Source organism: Molossus molossus, unplaced genomic scaffold (genome assembly GCF_014108415.1).
Source record: "Molossus molossus isolate mMolMol1 unplaced genomic scaffold, mMolMol1.p scaffold_m16_p_13, whole genome shotgun sequence".
NCBI classification, from domain to species: Eukaryota; Metazoa; Chordata; class Mammalia; order Chiroptera; family Molossidae; genus Molossus; species Molossus molossus.
This window is the reverse complement of record NW_023425348.1, coordinates 4925212-4945227: the sequence shown is the minus strand read 5'-3', so window position 1 is coordinate 4945227 and position 20016 is coordinate 4925212. Positions and strand designations below refer to the sequence as shown.

Sequence of the window (20016 nt, the reverse complement as noted above, 5' to 3'; positions counted from 1 at the left end):
CAGGACATTTTTTTATCCTATCAGGGAACATTAATTATAAAAGTTTAAAAATTCTTGCCCTGGCCGGTTTGGCTTAGCGGTTGGAGCGTCGGCCTGCGGTCCGGAGACACCAGGGTTCGGTTCCCGCTAAGGGCACGTACTTCAGTTGCAGTTTGTCCCCGGCCCTGGTTGGTCATGCGGTGGCAGCCACTCGATGTGTCCCTTTCACATCGATGTTTCTCTCTTTCTGTCTCTTCCTCTCTCTATCTGCACAAAAAATGGAAAAATGTCCTCGGGTGAGGATAAAAAAAAGTTTAAAAATTCTTTTCAGCCCTGGCCAGTTTGGCTCAGCAGTTGGAGCATCGGCCTGCGGTACAGAGAGACCCGGGTTCGGTTCCCGCTAAGGGCATGTACCTTGGTTGCAGTTTGTCCCCAGACCTGGTTGGTCGTGCGGGTGGCAGCCACTCGATGTGTCCCTTCACATCGATGTTTCTCTCTCTCTCTTCCCCTCTCTCCCTCCTGCTCTATCTGAACAAAACAAAACAAAACAAAAAATGGAAAAATGTCCTCGGGTGAGGATAAAAAAAAAAATTCTTTTCAGCCCTGGCTGGTATGCTCAGTTGTTTGGGCATCGTCCCATGCACCAAAGGGTTGCTAGTTTGACTCCTGGTCAGAGCACATGACTGGGTTTCGGGTCTCAATACTTAGCGGGGGACATGAAGGAGGCAGCCAACTGATGTTTCTCTCTCTCTCTCCCCCCTCTCTCTTCCTCTCTCTCTCTCTAAGATATCAATAAACTACTTTTATTTAAAAATTTTTAGCTTCCTACACTGTTTCTGTTTTTCCCAATTCCATGATTTTTTTCCTTGCTAGGGACTTGTCTTAAATGACTGGACACTATTTTTTTTTTTTGCCACTTATGTATTTTCAGCACATAGTCAGGAACAATAAAAAGTTCCTGACTTTAAATGAATGGGTGGATGAATGAACCAATAAAGAAACAGAATCAGAAACATTGAAAAGTGATAAAGAATAAAAAAGGGCAGCCCTGGCTGGTTTGGCTCAGCGGTTAGAGTGTCGGCCTGCGGTCCCGAGAGACCCGGGTTCAGTTCCCGCTAAGGGCACGTACCTCAGTTGCAATTTGTCCCCGGCTCTGGTTGGGTTGTGCGGGTAGCAGCCACTCGATGTGTCCCTTTCACATCGATGTTTCTCTCTCTCTCTCTCTTCCTCTCACTCTATCTGAACAAAAGATCAAAAAATGTCCTCGGGTGAGGATTAAAAAAAAAAAAGAATAAAAAAGGGCAAAAGATTAGATGTTTGCACAGCAAAAGAAACAACCATCAAAATGGAAAGGGAACCCACTCTATGGGAGACCATAATTGCCAATGATACATCAGATAAGGGGTTAATTTCCAAAATATATAGAGTGCTCATACATTCAACAAAAGGAAGACAAAGAACCCAATTAAAAAATGGCAGAGGAACTAAATAGGCACCTCTCCAAACAGGACACACAAATGGCTAAGAGACATATGAAAAAATACTCAATGTCACTAATCATCAGAGAGATGCAAATTAAAACAATGAGGAATCACCACACATCTGTCAGAATGGCCACCATCAACAAATCATCAAACAACAAGTATTGGCAAGGGTGTGGAGAAAGGGGGACTCTAGTACACTGCTGGTGGGAATGCAGACTGGTGCAGCCACTATGGAAAACACTATGGTGTTACCTCAAAAAATTAAATATTGAATTGCCATTTGACCCAGTGATCCCACTTCTAGGAATATACCCTAAGAAGCCTGAAACACCAATCAGAAAGAATACATGTACCTCAGTGTTCATAGCAGCACTATTTACAATAGCTAAGATCTGGAAACAGCCCAAGTGTCCATTAGTAGATGATTGAATAAAAAAGCTGTGGTACATATACACAATGGAGTACTATGCAGCTGTAAGAAAGAAAGATCTCTTATCCTTTGAGACAACATGGAGGGACCTGGAGAGTGTTATACTCAGTGAAACAAGCCAAGCAGAGAAAGACAAATATCACATGATCTCACTCATTTGTGGAATATAATGAACATAATAGTCTGAGGAACAGAGTAGACCCACAGATGTGGAAGTAGGGTACAGACTGACAACCCGCAGAAGAGGGGGTGGAGGGAAGGGAAGAGATAAACCACAGAACTTATATATATGTACCCATAACCAATGGGGATGGACAACAAAGCTTGGGACAGGGTGGGGGGAATGGGGAGGAGGGTGTTAATGGGGAAAAAAGGAGAAACATCTGTAACAAAAATAAATATAAAAAATAAAAGCAAAGTTTAGAAGAATAAGAAAAAGAAAAAAAGATTAGATGTTAATGATACTGTGCTGATAAGATTTGCAGGTCACTGTCTCCTTAAGCCAATGATTTGGCACTGTTGGGACTGCCCCTGCCAATAGGTAGTCAGTCTCTGGCACTAGATGACAGGCCTTCTGTCCAAACCTCAGCAGTAAGCACATTATTTAAATTTTCATTTAATTTTTTAATTTCTCTTTTGAATAGTCTATTTGCCACAGCAACATCCTCTTTACTTCTGGTTTTTAAAAATATTTTTCCTCATAGCCTGGAATAGGTAAGCCAAATTCATTTCTTTGAAGCAATCTAGATCTAGTTTGCAGAAAGAGCAGCAAAAGTAGTCTCAGATATAATGACTGAAGTTACTTAACTCAATAGAGAATCTATGTCACAATTTTAAGCTGAAGCTCTTATCCTCAAAGACAGGAAACCAGAGGTCAACTAGCAGCATGCTCAGTGCTGTCTGCAAAGCACACCAGAGATCTTGATAGTTTCAAAGATTTGCTATCTATAGCCCCTATTATGGTTATTTACTTTTAATAATGAAAGTAAAATGTGGCTATAAAAATATTTAAAAAAATTTTTTAATTAGCAATAGGAACTTCTGGTCGAGATGGAGGTAGGTAGACGCAGTCTCACCTCCTCCCACAACCACATCAAATTTATAAAGAAACTACAGAACAACCATCATTCAGAACCATATGAAATCAAGCTGAATGGAAGTCCTACAACTACAAAATTAAAGCAGCAACCACATCGAGACTGGTAGGAGGGGCGGAGGCACGGACAGACTGGTCCCACACCCACGTGTGGCGAATAAAAATCAGGACACCTCGGAAGGGAAGGTCCTCCCTGAGGAGTGAGGGGTCCCAATCCCACATAATGCCACCGGCTCTGGGTTCCAGTGCCAGGAAGAGAAGTCCCCATCACTTCTGGCTGGAAAACCAGTAGGAACTGAGGCTGAGGGAGGCTGAGGCATCTGGAGCCCCAGGCAGTTCCACTTAAAGGGCCCAGACTTAACTTAGACTCACGCTCTCTGAGCTCAGAACAGGGGCAGCAGCTTAAAAGGCACCAGAGACATACGGGGAAGAACTGACTTGTTTGGCATCAAAGGTGAGAACTGGAGAGGCAGCTTTCTCCCAGACAAATGTACTGGTAGAGGTCAGAGTTCCTTTGGTGAGCCCTTCCCCCAATGGGACCGGCAGAGGGGCACCGTATGTGGGACTCCAGCAACCTGGCTCACACTGTTTGCCTCACCCTGGCGATTCCCCGAGGCCCCGCCCCACCCAACTTTCAGGCCCACCCAAGCTATTTCCAGTGGCTTTACCATAGGATTGGCCTGTCTTGGCTCCTGATTCAGATTTTCCTAAATTCTCTCAAACAATCAGCATCTGGCCATAGTAAGCCCCATACCTCTCTCTAAGTGGCCCCAGGCCTGGCACTAGAAGCAGCCAGCCTTGGATCACAGCTTGGCTTTGCCTGGGCACCTCCAAGCCCAGCACAAGTAGCCATTGGCAGATTGCTTTGTAGCTTATGCCTGGTGGCCACAGGTTTAACACAGTCAGTGGCTGACCTTGCCCCAGAGCCAGCACACCCAGTGGACAGCTTCAGACCACACTGAAGCTTCACCACCCAACCACCTCTATAAGCAACACACTCAAGGAGTGGAGTCAGTGAGTACTAGAGCCCTGCTGAAGTAAGTCTTGTTCTGTGTGATGGGCCCCTGCATAGCTGATCCTCCAAGGTAGTCAGAGGTCAGTGGTCAGTGGGCACAGCCAGTCCTTGTAGCTGAACAGCCTGAGTAAATCCCTCCCACTGATGAGCCAATAGCAATCAAGACTCAGTTACAACAGAAGGGTGGACAGTCCACACGAGGCGTGTACCTCAAGGGCCCAGCTGGGGTGATTAGGGAGGCTGAGCCACTAGACCCTACAGGACACCTACTACAATAGGCCACCCTAGGAAGCCTAGGAGACATAACAACTCTACCTAATACATAGAAACAATCACAGGGAGGCAGCCAAAATGAAGAGACAAAGAAACATGCCCCAAATGAAAGAACAGAAAAAAACTAAATGAAATGGAGGGAGATAAGCAATCTAACAGATGCAGAGTTCAAAACACTGGTTATAAGGATACTCAAGGAACTTAGGGAGGACCTTAAGAGCATAATAAAGGACCAGTGAGAAATAAAGGATGCACTAACTGAAATAAAATATAATTTACAGGGAATCAATAGTGGAGTGGGGGAAGCCAAGAAGCAAACCATCGATTTGAAATATAAGGAAGCAAGAAACACACAATGAGAACAGCAAAATGAAAAAACAATCCCATAAAATGAGGATAGTGTAAGGAGCCCCGGGACAATTTTAAGCATACCAACATTCACATCATGGGAGTGCCAGAAGGAGAAAAGAGAGAGCAAGAAATTGAAAACCTATTGGAAAAAATAATGACAGAAAACTTCCCTAACTTGGTGAAGGAAAGAGACATACAAGTAAGTCCAGGAAGCACAGAGAGTCCCAAACAAGATGAACCCAAAGAGGCCCATACCAAGACACATCATCATCAAAATGCAAAATATTAAAGACAAAGAGAGAATCTTAAAAGCAGCAATAGAAAAGCAGTTAGTTACCTACAAGGGAGCTCCCATAAGACTGTCAGCTGATTTCTCAGAAACTCTGTAGGCCAGAAGAAAGTGGCACAAAATATTCAAAGTGATGAAAAGCAAGGACCTACAACCAAGATTAGTCTGTTTTGTAAAACTATCATTTAGCATCAATTTACATAGGCAAGATATATATTTTCCTAGGTAAGAAAGAGTTCATCACCACCCAACCAGTATTGAAGAAGATAAAAAATATTAACAATAAAATGGCAATAAATACATAGCTATCAACAGTTGAATCTACAAACAAAATGTAAAAGCAGAACAGAAACAGACTCACAGATACAGAGAACTTTTTGTTGGTTGCCAGATGGAGGTGGGGGATGGGTGAAAAAGGTGAAAGGATTAAGAAGTACAAATTGGGCCCAGCCTGTGTGGTTCACTTGTTGAGCATTGACCCATGCACCAAGAGGTTGCCAGTTTGATTCCTGGTCAGGGTACATGCCCAGGTTATGGGCCTGATCCCCAGTGGGGGGCATGCAGGAGGCAGCCAACTAATGTTCTTTCTCATCAATATTTCTCTCTCCCTATCCCTTCCTCTCTCTCTCAAATTAATAAAGAAAAAAAAAATTTTTTTTAAAGAAGTACAAATTGGTTGTTATGTAATAACTCCATTCTGACCCTCAGTTACTGCACGTACACACCCTGGCAGTTTCTTTTCTGTAAACATAAGGGTCTTGAGAAACCCCCCAAAAACTATAAAGATAAGGGGTTAATGATAGCCCTGGAAAACTCAGAGGAATCATGAAAAGAAAGAGATTAATGGTTGCCCTGACCTTAGTAACAGCTCCTCTCGCCCCCCTTCTATCAGTTACCCCCCTTAACAGTGCCAAAAGCAGCTCCAAGATAATGAATTTTTTTTTCTGTAGTTTGTGCCTTTAAAAGTGGGCAACAAAGAAGGCTGGGGGCTGGGATTTAGGGAAAACCCCCAGCCCGCCGGTATAATAAAGTGTTCCTTTACAATTCGGCTGTGCATCTCTGGTTATCTCGCTGACACCTTATAACAGTTAGACTGAGGAACCTCAAAGGGAAGGGGGGTGGAGGTGGGAAGAGATAAAGCAAAGAACTTATATGCATATATGCATAACCAATGGACACAGACAATAGTGTGGGGAAAGCAGGAGGGGGGTGGGAGCAGGGAAGAGGGGGCTAATGGGGGACAAAGTGGGGAACATCTGTAATACTTTCAACAATAAGAATAAGTTTTTGTTTGTTTGTTTGTTTTATCCTCACCTGAGGACATTTTTCCATTTTTTGTTCAGGTAGAGTGGGAGGGAGAGAGAGGAACAGAGAGAGAGAGAGAAACATCGATGTGAAAGGAACACATCGAGTGGCTGCCACCCACACAACCGACCAAGGCCGGGGACAAACTGCAACCGAGGTACGCACCCTTAGCAGGAACCGAACCCGGGTCTCTCAGGACCGCAGGCCGACACTCTAACCGCTGAGCCAAACCAGCCAGGGCAAGAATAAGTTTTTTTAAAAAGTAGTGGTACATATATACAATAGAATTTTTTTTAAAAATCAGCAATAATCTTACCACCCAAAGAAAATCACCATTAACCTGTTAGAATATGTCCCAGGTTTTTTTCTCTGCAGACACAATTTTTTTCTCACAAAATCTGATAATGTTAAATACACTGTTTTACTCTATCTTTCGTTTGACATTTCTCAATTTGACTCCCTGGTAACATTAAGTGACTACTGCCCCTTAAGTCGAAGAGCCAGAATCTGACAGAACAGTTTCTTCTCTCAGTTTTATCATCACCTCACAGTGCAAAATCTGAGACCACACGCCATAGCTGCCTCATCTATGAAGCAAAATCAAAAGACTAGATTTAAATCTGTCTTAAAGTGTCTTAGAGTGTAACTAAAGAGCTCATTTTTTATATCTTCAGATTTAATCATCCTTTCTTACATCAAAAATAACAAAATTGTAGGGTGACATTAACACATGATCATGAAACAAAAATGTGTTTCATTTCATTAGTCACAGGCTACATATCAGCCAGCTGTCAGAGCTAAAAATATGCCTTAGTTTAAATTTTTATAAAATACAAGCATTTAAGACTCATTATGAAAGAAATGTGACTTCTTTCATTTTCTAACAACCCACTAGAAGCTTTGGAGAAGAACAAATCAGTACTTCTAAACTACAAAAAGCTGGTGGTGGGGAAATTCAAACTAATTTGATAATCAACATCACATTGTTTGCATCTTATCAATAAATATAGATTAAAGATGAAAATTTACCACCACCTCAGAAGTAAATAAAAATACATATTCTAAAAAAGAAGGCCTGATACAGAGGTCAATACATGTAAAAGGTGAACATTCTGTCGGGAGAGGAGTGAGTCAAGGGGAGTTGGACAATAGGCAGTATTCTCACAGCTTTTCCTCATCAGCTGTTACTGAGATCCTGCCTGGGATGAACACTTCAGTGGAATCTTCTCAACTCTCAAACATCAATATCACACTCAGGTAGCATGACACGGCACAGGGTGCCCCTGGCAGATACCATTTCTTTTGGGACAAAAGCAGCATACAGACTTCCACCGCTGGTCATTAGGTCCCATGGCCCAAGAATCATGGCTCAAGATAAGCTCTGCCATCATAAAATATTTGATTAGAAAACAGGTAATGGAATTAGCTAAATTCTAAACACTGCAACTGGATTTCAGGTGTAGTTACAGCAAATTAAAGAGAGGATGCAAAGCTACTTAAAGGGTCTTGGAAACTCACAAAGGCATATAAGAAAACACACTTCATTCAATTCCAGAAAAGAATCGCAGGTTCTCCTGACTCCCAGTTCAATGTTCTTGCCACTGCACCATTTTTCTGGCCACTAATATTCTCTTATAATATTTCCTTTTTTTGAAATAGGAATACTTGGGCCTAGGAGGAACCATTTGATAGGGAAGACTGCAAGTATTCTTCTGACTTTCCATTTAAAAAAAAATATATAGTCCAATTAAAAATTTTAAAGTAGCACAATCTGTCTTATAGTTTTATTACCTCCCATTCAGCCTTGCTAAATATATATTTGTCAATTGAATATTTATTGGTCCGTGGGAGAATGCTCTAACCAATGAGCAAAACCTGCCAGGGCTCAATTGAATATTTAAATTCACAAGTAAAATTCACTGCACTGTAACAATGTAAACTCACAGGTAAAATGTCTTGGTCATTCAGTGGAAAATCATGGACACATTTAATTTCTCTCTCTCTTTTTTAAAATATGCCTTTATTGATTTTTTAGAGGGGAAGGAAGGGAGAGAGAGAAACCTTGATCGACTGCCTCCTGAACTCCCCCTCCCCTCCACCACCACCACTGGAGATCAAGCCCACAACCCAGGCATGCGCCTTGACCAGGACTGAACTGTGATTTCTCAGTCCATGGGACAATGCTCAACCCACTAAGCCACATAGGCCGGATGAAACATTTAATTTCTAAGTGCCAACACAATGGATACTAGGGAATAAATGTCAAAGAAGCATTTTGAACAGCCTTCACCTAAATTCTTAGTGAATTCCAATCTTATTCCATGATGCATATTATAGCAACTTGAACCTGCTTGCTTTGATACTCAAGGCTGATAAAAATTAGTAAAACTATCTATAGAGCAATTTATTTCCTCCTCCAATAAGGACTTCTAAAAAGGGTAGAATAAAAAGTTAAAAGAGCCCTGGCCGGTTTGGCTCAGCGGTTAGAGCGTCGGCCTGCGGTCCTGAGAGACCCGGGTTCGGTTCCCGCTAAGGGCACGTACCTCGGTTGCAGTTTGTCCCCGGCCCTGGTCGGTTGTGCGGGTGGCAGCCACTCGATGTGTCCCTTTCACATCGATGTTTCTCTCTCTCTCTCTGTTCCTCTCTCTCCCTCCCACTCTACCTGAGCAAAAAATGGAAAAATGTCCTCGGGTGAGGATAAAAAAAAAAAAAAAAAAAGTTAAAAGAGAGAAAAAGAAAAGGGAGTGGACCCTGATTATTTCTATTAATTGATAAACACAATAATTACTACATACAGTACCTGAAAATATATAACAGAGCTCTAGAAATGGAAAGTAATTTTTCTAAAAAGTAATGTTCAGCTTCTTAGTGTCTATTCAACCATCCAAGAATGATGAACCATTGCATGAAAACATATATTCAAATGATATACCATATGGTATAAGCTCTAAGTGGCTTTGGAAGACAGAGGAGGAGTGAAAAGAATATCGGGGAATCCTGAAACAAAGCTTCTTATCCTAGGACTAATCTGTCACATTATAACCGCTCTGAGCTTCAGTTTCTTTACCCATAAAATGAAGAGATCATAGACTTTATGATATCTTAAGTTCTTTCCAAGTCCAAAATTCTTTCCACTGTTTAAATGGTAAAAGCAGGGATAAGGAAGAACTAGATATGAAAAACTTTGACTGAATATACAGTTGGTTACAAGTTGTAACATTTGTTTTGAAAATGCAAATTTGTTCTAATGCCAACTGATACATTAGGGAACAATTTGAGCATAATTCAATTTATGCTTTTGCTTATCTGTCAGTTTATCCACAAGAAAAACTGGTGTTCCAGAAAACTGCACCCAGTTAAACCATTCAGCATAAGAATATGCAAAGTACATACAAACACAACTCAAAGACCTCCCAGCTTCTTCAGTTCGTTGTGTTATGAGCCACACTCAATATATTTGGTATTATAACTTTCTGTCATATTTCAGAACACCTTTCACTAGTTCACAAGCTGCAACCCTTCCAACGCCACTTCCACGAGCAAACTTGAGGTCTTTTTCAAGGTCAACTAAATGCATCTTCTAAATTCAGACCTTGATTCTGGCTGAAAATGTTGGCATGTACCAGTGTAAACTATTAACTGCTCAATAATGGGATGTTCAATAGCTACTCAATACCTGCTATAGGAGAAAGTAAAGCAAAATTATTTCTGCCATATAGTTAGAACAATGCAGTAGAAACCACAGAACCTTTACACACACTCCTAATTCTTGATAAACTCAGAGGTAAAGGGAGGTCACACATGTTTACTGGTTTCCATGCAAACTAGAAACAGGAGACAGATCCAAATCACTCAGCACTGAAGGGTTGGCTAAAACCTGTCACTCAGAGCCAAGGGGCAGATAAAAATAATGTTGCTATTTGGCATGCTCAGGGAAGAGAAATAACAATTATTTTCCTTTAAGAATGAACCCAGATTAAATATCGTTTAAGAATGATACCAGAAATAACAAACGTAGAGGTAGTACAGCATGGCCTCCTCTGTGTCAGACTAAGTTATTTAGCCATTACAGTCTTGATCCTGGCACCATTTTTAAAAACTACAGCACTTTATTAAAAAATAACTGAGATTTTTTTTTTTTTACATACAAACATGTTATATACGTATGCAAGAAAAAAAGTAAAAAAAAAGAAAAAACCATCAAAATGCTAACAGTGGTTTAATATTTATTTAATGAGATTATAAGATTACTTTCCTTACTGATAGCTTTCATTATTTTATACAATAAGTGTATATTACTTTTATCCTCAGAGGAAAATAACTATCTTTTTAAACAGTTAACTAAAACAAGTGAATCCCCGATCATAGTACATGTGGAATTCATAGTAAGCCATCAAACAGCTCTTCTGCTTTCCAAAGGGTCAAAGGTGAATAGACTGGATCTGGAGGGCACTTCCCCACCATGCAGGAAAATCCAAAGAGAACTCTGTAGGAAACTCTCAACCACAGGAAGGTGGATGAACATATGATAGCCACTGTACCCTCAGCAGATACATCTGACTCGTTTGTCCCTGCTTTTATCAGCCAGCATTCTAGTGACTCCTAAAAAATCTTTACCGTTTAGGTACACCTAATATAGAGCCACTTAGCAGTGTCTGATAGCAGAGAATATGGAAATCAGATCCACACAGAGACAACCAGTGCCCAAAGTCTAAAAAATCTACAAAAGGTTCAAAAGGCTTTCTCTCAACATCACTAGCCCAATGTTGGTCAATTTTCATTTCTCAAGCAAGGAAGAATACACAGGCTAACTACTAGATGTACAACACTATCCTAGATGCTGTGGAGAATACAAAAGAAATAAGGTGCAGTCATTCTCTTTATAGCATTTACAATATGATGGGGAAAGATAAGACATACATATCAGAAATATTTAAATAACATAAGACAACAAAATTAAATGGCTAAATGAGCTATACAGATAACTATTTAAGGCATTTAAGAAGGACTGCTCACTATGGACTTATAATTGGGAAAGGTTTCAGAGAAGAGAGTTTTGATAGCATCAGAAGGAAGATAAGTGTAGTCATCAAGATAAGCAAAGTCTTTGGAATAGAAAAGGAAATGATAGGTCTGGATGAACTGAAATAAAAACCAGATTTAGGAACAATAAAAGTAAGGAAGAAGAGCTAAATTCAGGCAGACCATAAATCCTCTGAAGCAGTTCCTTTACTTCTAATTCATCTCATAAGCCATTGTCTGATTAAGAACATTTGTGGAAACATCAATGTACCAAACACTATGCTAAATATGACAAAGAGATACATTATCTAATCTCATAATAATCTTCCAAAGTAGGTATCACAATTCCCATTTTCCAGACAGAAACTGATATTAAACAGAGAAGTTAACTAATTTGTCAAAGATCACCAAGATAAGCAACAGAACTGGGATTTGAACTGGGCCTACCTGACTATAAAGTCCATGCTCTTTTTTGACTACCCCATGCTACCTCTTCCTAAAACATAGCTCTGACAACGCTCAAATTATATCTTCCCCATCACAGTGTATTCTGCCATTCTGAACTCTCCAGTGTCCCCATGGTGATGTGATCCCCTGTGCATCAAAGCCGGCTCTCAGGAGGGTATCTCAGCTAAAATGAAAATGACCAATAACAGTTTACTCTGCTCAGGGGTACTTCCATTGTTCCAGGAATCAGAGGCTAAGTTAGGAAGCTCTAATATAAGCCACTTAGTAGAATACATATCTTACCTTCTCAGGGGGCCAAACCAAGTTTATATCTTATGATGTTTATTTTCATAGCTTATAGCTAAAGCTCACACAATAAGAATCTCACTCATAAGCCCTGAGGATCTCCATGGAAGTCTAACCAGCCCCAATACAGAAGACAAAAGGCCAGATGTGGCTGGCGGTTTGCTTCAGAAGGGAACTAGGACCCGGTATTTCCCATTTCAAGTATGTGACATAAGAAAACCTAAATAAAATGCATTTTACATTTAGATTGTTAAATGTTGCCCAACAATGTGCTTTCCAATCTATAAAATAATCTTTTATTGACTCTTGGAACCAAAGCACTGTCTTTATTGCTCTCACCTTATCCACAATCAAGAATTTTACTGGTACCAAATGGCATCACCTTTAAAAGAAACAAATAAAATCCTCATGGAATCTCAGAGTGAGTAAAGACCAGTGGGTAGAAGAGCAAAGTCCTGAGAGACATTGCTCCATGGACAAACTGAGAAAATAGCCTTTGATAACTGTCCATTTGCTAAAACCAGAATATACTGATGGTGAGGCCAAAGGTCTACTGAGAACTTGAAAGTCCCCCACTAAGTATTTTAATGGGTCAAGGAATGAAAAGAGTTTCAGAATGTGTTTTAAAATGATGATTCAAATTCTACATAAGAAAATTTCCAGCCCAGCTTAGAAAATATAGTGAATTATATGTTTTACCTAGAAAATAAAGGGGGTAATTTGAAAATAAAAGTGATACTGTTCATTCTTTCTCAACAAAGTTGCTATATCCCTCACCCTAAAGAAATCACTTTCTAAGAAAGTCCCATTTTATCAATGTTCTAATATGTTTGCCAACAGGTTTTAGGGTAGAACTCTTTTCACAGTAGTAAAAGGAGAATGTTGTCCTTACATATCTGGATGGCTCCTCTAGGTTCTGGTCATTCATGTCAGTGGGAACAATCCGGGTAGCCAATGGTCCCTCTGCAAAAGGTTTTGGTAACTGGCCCCTGAACTCTGATGGAATGAACTGAAGTTGCCAACTGTCAGAAACACAAATAAGGAAAGTAAGAAAAACACAGAGAATTCATATTGCTAAATGTACTTGAAATAAACAAGCCAAAAACAAAATCATGTGAAAAACATTTCATTTCACTTGGAGAAAAAATATTTCTACTAAAACCTCAACCCAGGAGCAGAGAGGCAGAGGTCACAATTCAGTCCAAACTCGTTGAGAAATTTTAAACTAGAGGTCTCTCAACCTATTTCACCAACTCTCAGCAATGAATATATAACCAAATAGTCATACCATCAAACAACCAGAGAAGCATCAAAGTTTATTGCCAATTACCACTTATCCAGATTAAAGCAAATTCATTAGGAGTATAGAGAAAAGAGTGAAATGTAAGAACTCACTATGGGAAAAGGACTTTGTTCCTAAGTAATCCCCAAAGGTATTTTTAGTTATGAAACTATTTCAAATGGAAAAGGCAAAGGTAAAGTTAACATTTAAAAAAACAAGTTTTTATTTAATCATTGATGGCTGATACAGGATCTTTATCAAGCACAAAATACCACCACCAGCTAATATGTTGAAGCCAGTCCCCAAATGGAGCAACATGACCCTTAACCTGACTTCCTTTTCCTGAACTAGCACTCTTGTGTGTCCGAATTAAGCCAATACAAGGAAATCCAGAACCTATGCTATCACATCCAACAACAGACAGCTTAAAGGAAAGTGGTTCAGATGTCTCAACCACAGCTCCCCCTAGTGTCCATACACTGGTGGAAAACTTCCACTGTTGTGAGATTAAACATTTCTTCTCTAAAAACTCTTCCTGCTAAAGTTTCTAGACCACTTTTAGAAGTAAATTAATATCAGATCACTATAGAAATTTCAATATGAATCCTCAGGAGGAGCCACTAGCAGGAACCCGGGACCCAAAGAGGTTTTAGGATTCCCCAGAGCTCTGTGTTAAGGGCAGTGCAGGGTATAGAACCAGACGCAGCATTCAGTCCACTGAACATAGGCAATGGGTGCACAGTGCAGATCCCACAGTTCTCTGAGATGATAATTAAAAAACCGCTTGTGCCCTGGCTGGTTTGGCTCAGCAGTTAGAGCGTCGGCCTAGGGTCCAGAGAGACCCAGGTTCGGTTCCCGCTAAGGGCACGTATCTCAGTTGCAGTTTGTCCCTGGCCCTGGTTGGGTCGTGTGGGAGGCAGCCACTCGATGTGTCCCTTTCACGTCGATGTCTCTCTCCCTCTCTCTCTCTTCCCCTCTCAACTCCCACTCTATCTGAACAAAATGGAAAAATGTCCTCAGGTGAGGATAAAAAACAAAAAACTTCTTGTGAGCCCTGGCCGGTTTGGCTCAGCGGTTAGAGCGTCAGTCCGCAAACCAGAGAGTCCCTGGTTCAGTTCCCACTAAGGGCATGTACCTTGGTTGCAGTTTGTCCCTGGCCCCGGTTGGGGTCATGTGTGTGGCAACCAGTCAATGTGTCTCTCTCACATCAATGTTTCTCTCTCTCTCTTCATCCCTCTCTCCCTACCACTCTATCTGAAAATAAATGCAAATGTCCTCAGGTGGGGATAAAAAAACACAACTTCTTGTGAAAAATCCAAAAAGAAAGAAAAATTAAGAAGACACTGCCATAGAATTGCTATTTTACTCCTTGATTTAAAACTCTGGGATTAAAGGACAACTTACTTATCGGGCAGAAGAAAGCTGCTAGGAAATCGATACCACTCTTTTCCTACACAGACATTAACAGGCCGGCCCTCTGGGACAGTGTGGATAGTTGGGTCTGTAGCAATTCGGTAAAATTCTGGATACAAATCAAGGGGCCCATGATACCCTGGAAGGAAGAAAGGTTTATGAAAGCCAAAGATAAGTAAGTAACATATGATTCTGACATTTAATTGTGATGCATGTTAATGTCCCACTGCAATCTATGTGAAATTAAAGATTACAACAAAACATATAATCACAGGAGTTGAGCCCCAAATCTGCATCCTAAGTTTAAAACTTCCCTAACTCATCCTTTAAAAGGAAAAAAAAAAACCCTGCCCAGTTTGGCTCAGCGGTTAGAGCGTCGGCCTGCGGTCCAGAGAGACCCGGGTTTGGTTCCCGCTAAGGGCACGTACCTCAGTTGCAGTTTGTCACTGGCCCTGGCTGGGTCGTGCGGGAGGGCAGCCACTCTTTCACAGGGATGTTTCTCTCTCTCTCTCTCCCTCCCACTCTATCTGAACAAAAAATGGAAAAGTGTCCTCGAGTGAGGATAAATAAATAAATAAAATAAAAATAAAAGGTAAAAAAGTCAACAAGAATAGAGATAAAAAATTAGTTAATCAGCCCTGGCCAGTTTGGCTCAGCGGTTAGAGCGTCAGCCTGCGGTCCAGAGAGACCCGGGTTCGGTTCTCGCTAAGGGCATGTACCTCAGTTGCAGTTTGTCCCCGGCCCTGGTTGGTTGTGCGGGTGGCAGCCACTCGATGTGTCTCTTTCACGTCGATGTTTCTCTCTCTCTCTTCCTCTTCCTCCCACTCTATCTTAACAAAAAATGGAAAAATGTCCTCGAGTGAGGATAATAAAAAAAGAAAAAAAAGAAAAATTAGTTAACCACATTAAAAGGAATTCTCAATCTTCTGTTCAATCCTAAAATACGCAAATCCCATCCCAGTCTTAATAGTAAATCCACAGGATCCCCTATAGCAAAGTCCCCCTCCCAGTTTAAGCTAAATTGTATTCAACAATCACACATTAAGCAAAACCCAAGGTAAAGTGCCTCAGGACTATGGGTTAAGGCTCAGTACACTTACCTCTGAACAGTGCCACAGAGCGAGAAAAAGATAAGAGTCCAAACAGAAAGAGTGTTCCCAATGCCAGCCAGTTTGAGGTCACAGTATAATGCTCCAGACGGTATCGCTGAAACACAAAGTGGTAACATTTCTAGAAGGAAAGAAAACTGTATTTAAAAAAAAGACATAACTTGCAGAATATACATAATCAGAAGACATCACAGTAAAACAAAGATGGAAAAAGCAGCAAAGAGGTTCTATTGAGGGTCTGAGCATTTGCAAACACTTAGTGAGGTGCCCACTCCAAATTCTAAGATTGAAGCAAACTCCATGAGACTATCTTCAGGTTAGCCTGGCCAGGAGGTTTCTCAAGAATGAAATCTCAGTAGCTTCATAGGAAAATTATTTGGATATTTCTCTAATGCTTAAAATGCTAATGATTTATTTTTTAAAATTTGAACAAAATGCTTCTTGGGAGTGCTTTGATATACGAAGTATTAATCTATTTTGATATATGAGTATTAGTCTTTACTTTCCTTGCTGAAAAGTTTTCAGAATCAACAAAATATCTCATGACCAAACAAAAAGAAAAAATAATTTCTCTAATAGAACGTTAGAAAAATCAATTATCTGCTAAACTACTTTACAAACTGGATGAATATTATTACAATGTATTTATCCATGCATGAGTTGCACAGTCTTTGAGTACCACCTTATTAGATTTATTTCCTTCCTTCGTCCCATCCTAGACTAGAGCTACTTTTGGAAAGCAGTTTTGCAATATATAACAAGTGCCATAAATATGTTTGAATTCTTTCATATTTTGGGAAATCTGTCCTAAGGAAACAATACAAATACCTAAATGAAGCTATTTATCCTAGCATTATTTATAATACTGAAATAAGTAAGCAAGTTAAACTCTAAATAAATTATATCTAATCATTACCTTATATACAATTGATTCAATGTTATATAATATGTAATAAATTACATAATAATGTTATATATTATAGCCGGTTCAGAACGTTACACTGCTATCAAAATAAGGGGTATAGATGTGGCAACATAGAGAATGTTATGATATATGTAATTTTATTAAAAGGAATATGAAGTTATATGTACACTTAGATTACAACCACATATACTTTGATGCATGACAGGCAACAATCTGGAAGGCGTTTTGTTAGGGTAGTAGGACTAATTTAGAAAGTCATGAAAGAAAAATTACCTGCAATGAAGTTCAATTACTTTTATAATTAAAATTATTTAAAACAGTCATCCTGCCCAGCTGGTGTGGCTCAGTGGTTGAGCATCGACCCATGTACCAAAAGGTCACGGGTTCAATTTCCAGTCAGGTCACATGCCCAGGTTGTGGGCCAGATCCCCAGTGGGGGGCATGCAGGAGGCGGCTAATCCATGTTCTCTCTCATCAATGTTTCTATCTCTTTCTCCCTCTCTCTCTCTAGTATCAATAAAGAAAAAAAAAGTTTCTACTAGAGGAACCAAGTAGAAAATTTTATTTAAAAAAATAAAATAAAACCGTTATCCTAACAATGAATGAGCCTTAACAACATTATGCTAAGTGAAAGAAGCTAGTCACAAAAGACCACATGTTGTATGATTCCATTTATACGTAATGCCCAGATTAGGCAAATCTACAGAGATACAAAGTAGATTAGTAGTAGCTATGGGGAGATACGGGAAAGGGGAGTGACAACAGCTAAAGAGTACAGGGTTTCTGAGGTGATGAAAATGTTCTAAAATTGACTGTGGTGATGGTTACACATATCTGTGGGTACACTAAAAACCACTGAGTTGTACACTTTATTTTTTTTTTTTTATTTTTTTTTTTTTTTTTTTATTTTTTTTTAATCCTCACCCGAGGACATTTTTTTGTTCAGATAGAGCGGGAGAGAGAGGAAGAGAGAGAGTGAGAAACATCGACCGGAAGGGACACATCGAGTGGCTGCCACCCGCACGACCAACCAGGGCCGGGGACAAACTGCAACCGAGGTACGCGCCCTTAGCGGGAACCGAACCCGGGTCTCTCGGGACCGCAGGCCGACGCTCCAACCGCTGAGCCAAACCGGCCAGGGCAAGAGTTGTACACTTTAAATGGGTAAATTGTATGGTTTGTGAATTATCTCCATAAATCTGTTAAAGAGAAAACCTATTACCCTAATTATTCTTTCCTGCCACTTGCAAATGGTAGCAGAGTTCAAAAAAGAGTCTGGAGGCTTCTGGGGTCACAAATATAGAGATATTTAAGATTAATTCTAACAGGCAATTGACCTAGACAGGTCTTAAGCCAGGATTACAAAGTGTCCCTTATTGCTAACTGCCTGATGTTATCCCAAACAGCTGAGCAAGTTTTATTCTGATCTCACTGAAGAGCAGACATTCCATTAGCTCTACTGGGTGCCACCATTCTGTGGGAGGCCCATACAATGACTTAAAAATACATGGATTCTTGTTGACAAGAGAGACAAATAACACATAAATCAACACTGCAAATATGTAATCAGCTAAAAAGAGTACAATCAACAGCTAAGCAGTCACTACATAAAGCTTTAACATGATCTGTATCAGGTTTACTGTATGGATAAAATATCTTAGGTGGAAGCATTCTGTAATTTGCCTTTAAGCTTTAGGAGCAATTTAAAAAGTGAAACAGAATGCAGCAGATATATATTTCCCTGAAACTCACCTGAAGAGCAGAAAGTGCCACAGCGCCACAGAGACAAATAAGTGGATATACAGGAAAAAGAAATCTCTCTTCTTTGTGAGGCTGGATGAAGAAAATTATAAACCAAATATACATTGGAGCCAAGGTTAGCCAATATGGGTGGCCTAAATTCTGAACTGTAAGACAGAGAAAAATATCCACTTTTCACCATGTTAGAACAAAACAACACATTGAGTTTCAATGTTCTTTTGATCTCAGACATGAAAACAAGCCCTAGGGCAGGCACCCCATAAAATGTTTCAGCTCTTATATTCACACTTTCTCCAGTGCAATTAAGGAGTCAAGTACAAGGAGGTATTGTACTCCTTAGCTCTCCCAAGAGATCCAACATGGAAAGGGGGCACAATACTGGATTTGGCTAGAACAAGTAACAGTCAGGTGAATGGGCAAAAAAGCTTAATTTCTACATTGAATGAAGAAAAAAAAAGGTCTCTCTCTAATGAGTTCTGCCACTAAGACTAAAGATGCCTGAGATTAACCAAAAGCCTAACAAAAACTCATTTCATATGTTCCACTTAATACATTAATCTTCTTATACAGCAACTGGTATGTTCAAATAGCTACAGATCAAAGGAAAAAAAGCCTGATTCTCAGACCCATCACTGGTTTTTGACAAACCAAAAGTGACAAAGACCATGTTTCATATAAAAACACTGTTTTGTTTTTTTTAATCCTCACCCGAGGACATTTTTCCATATTTCATTCAGATAGAGTGGGAGGGAGAGAAACATCGACGTGAAAGGGACACATCGAGTAGCTGCCACCCGCACAAACCATCCAGGGCCGGGGACAAACTGCAATGGAGGTACATGCCCTTAGCGGGAACCGAACCCGGGTCTCTCTGGACCGCAGGCCCATGCTCTAACCGTTGGGCCAAACCAGCCAGGAATAAAAACACTCTTAAAGGAAGTTTACTAATCAAGTTATTTTTCTGCAAATACCGATCCACTCTGAATCCCAAAATTGGAACCAAAATATACTTAAAGCATATGAAAAAATTAAAGGAATTTAATGCACACTTAGACCAAGCACCTGCTGGAAAGCTGCTGTGGTGAGGCACATAAACACTACGTGATAAGCTGCAACAGTGATGACATGCCCTACTGTGCTTAGACAGTCGTCCCTGGCCACTTCACGCTTCGACTTTCGCAGCTTAATTCTATCGCAGTTATTTCAAATATAAATGGATTGAGACAGTGAAAATGATACAGTGCATGCTTGGTTGTCTGAGTCAATTATACACCCCTGTATTACAATTAAAACTAAAATTACTGTACGTATGGACTATAAGCCTATGTATTCGAGCACCCCCACAAATCTGTCAACGCCAGGTGCAACCACTCCACCACTCCTTGAATGTGGGCAAAAACTTTTTCGCAAAAAATTGGGTGTGGTGAAACTGAGCCAATTAGAACATGCTGGTCACTGATTGGCTATCCTATCCTCTCCTCTCCTGGCCACTGATTGGCTCAGCCTCATGCAAGTTCCTTTCTCACATA

At 40.3% G+C, this 20016-nt stretch overlaps 1 protein-coding gene across 2 annotated transcripts in view; it reads right to left on the bottom strand.

Moving 5' to 3' along the window:
• ALG9 (ALG9 alpha-1,2-mannosyltransferase) overlaps positions 1-20016 on the bottom strand; it is a 151110-nt gene that overhangs the window by 85049 nt on the left and 46045 nt on the right. Inside the window, exons 7-10 of one of the 2 annotated variants that reach the window (XM_036259035.1) lie at positions 18479-18633; positions 15793-15898; positions 14684-14831; positions 12890-13019 (exon numbers count right to left, since the gene is read on the bottom strand). In XM_036259035.1, coding sequence (XP_036114928.1) covers positions 12890-13019; positions 14684-14831; positions 15793-15898; positions 18479-18633 — 539 coding nt within the window. Of the gene's footprint in view, positions 1-12889; positions 13020-14683; positions 14832-15792; positions 15923-18478; positions 18634-20016 lie in introns of both variants that reach the window. The other variant, XM_036259036.1, reaches the window with a different exon arrangement.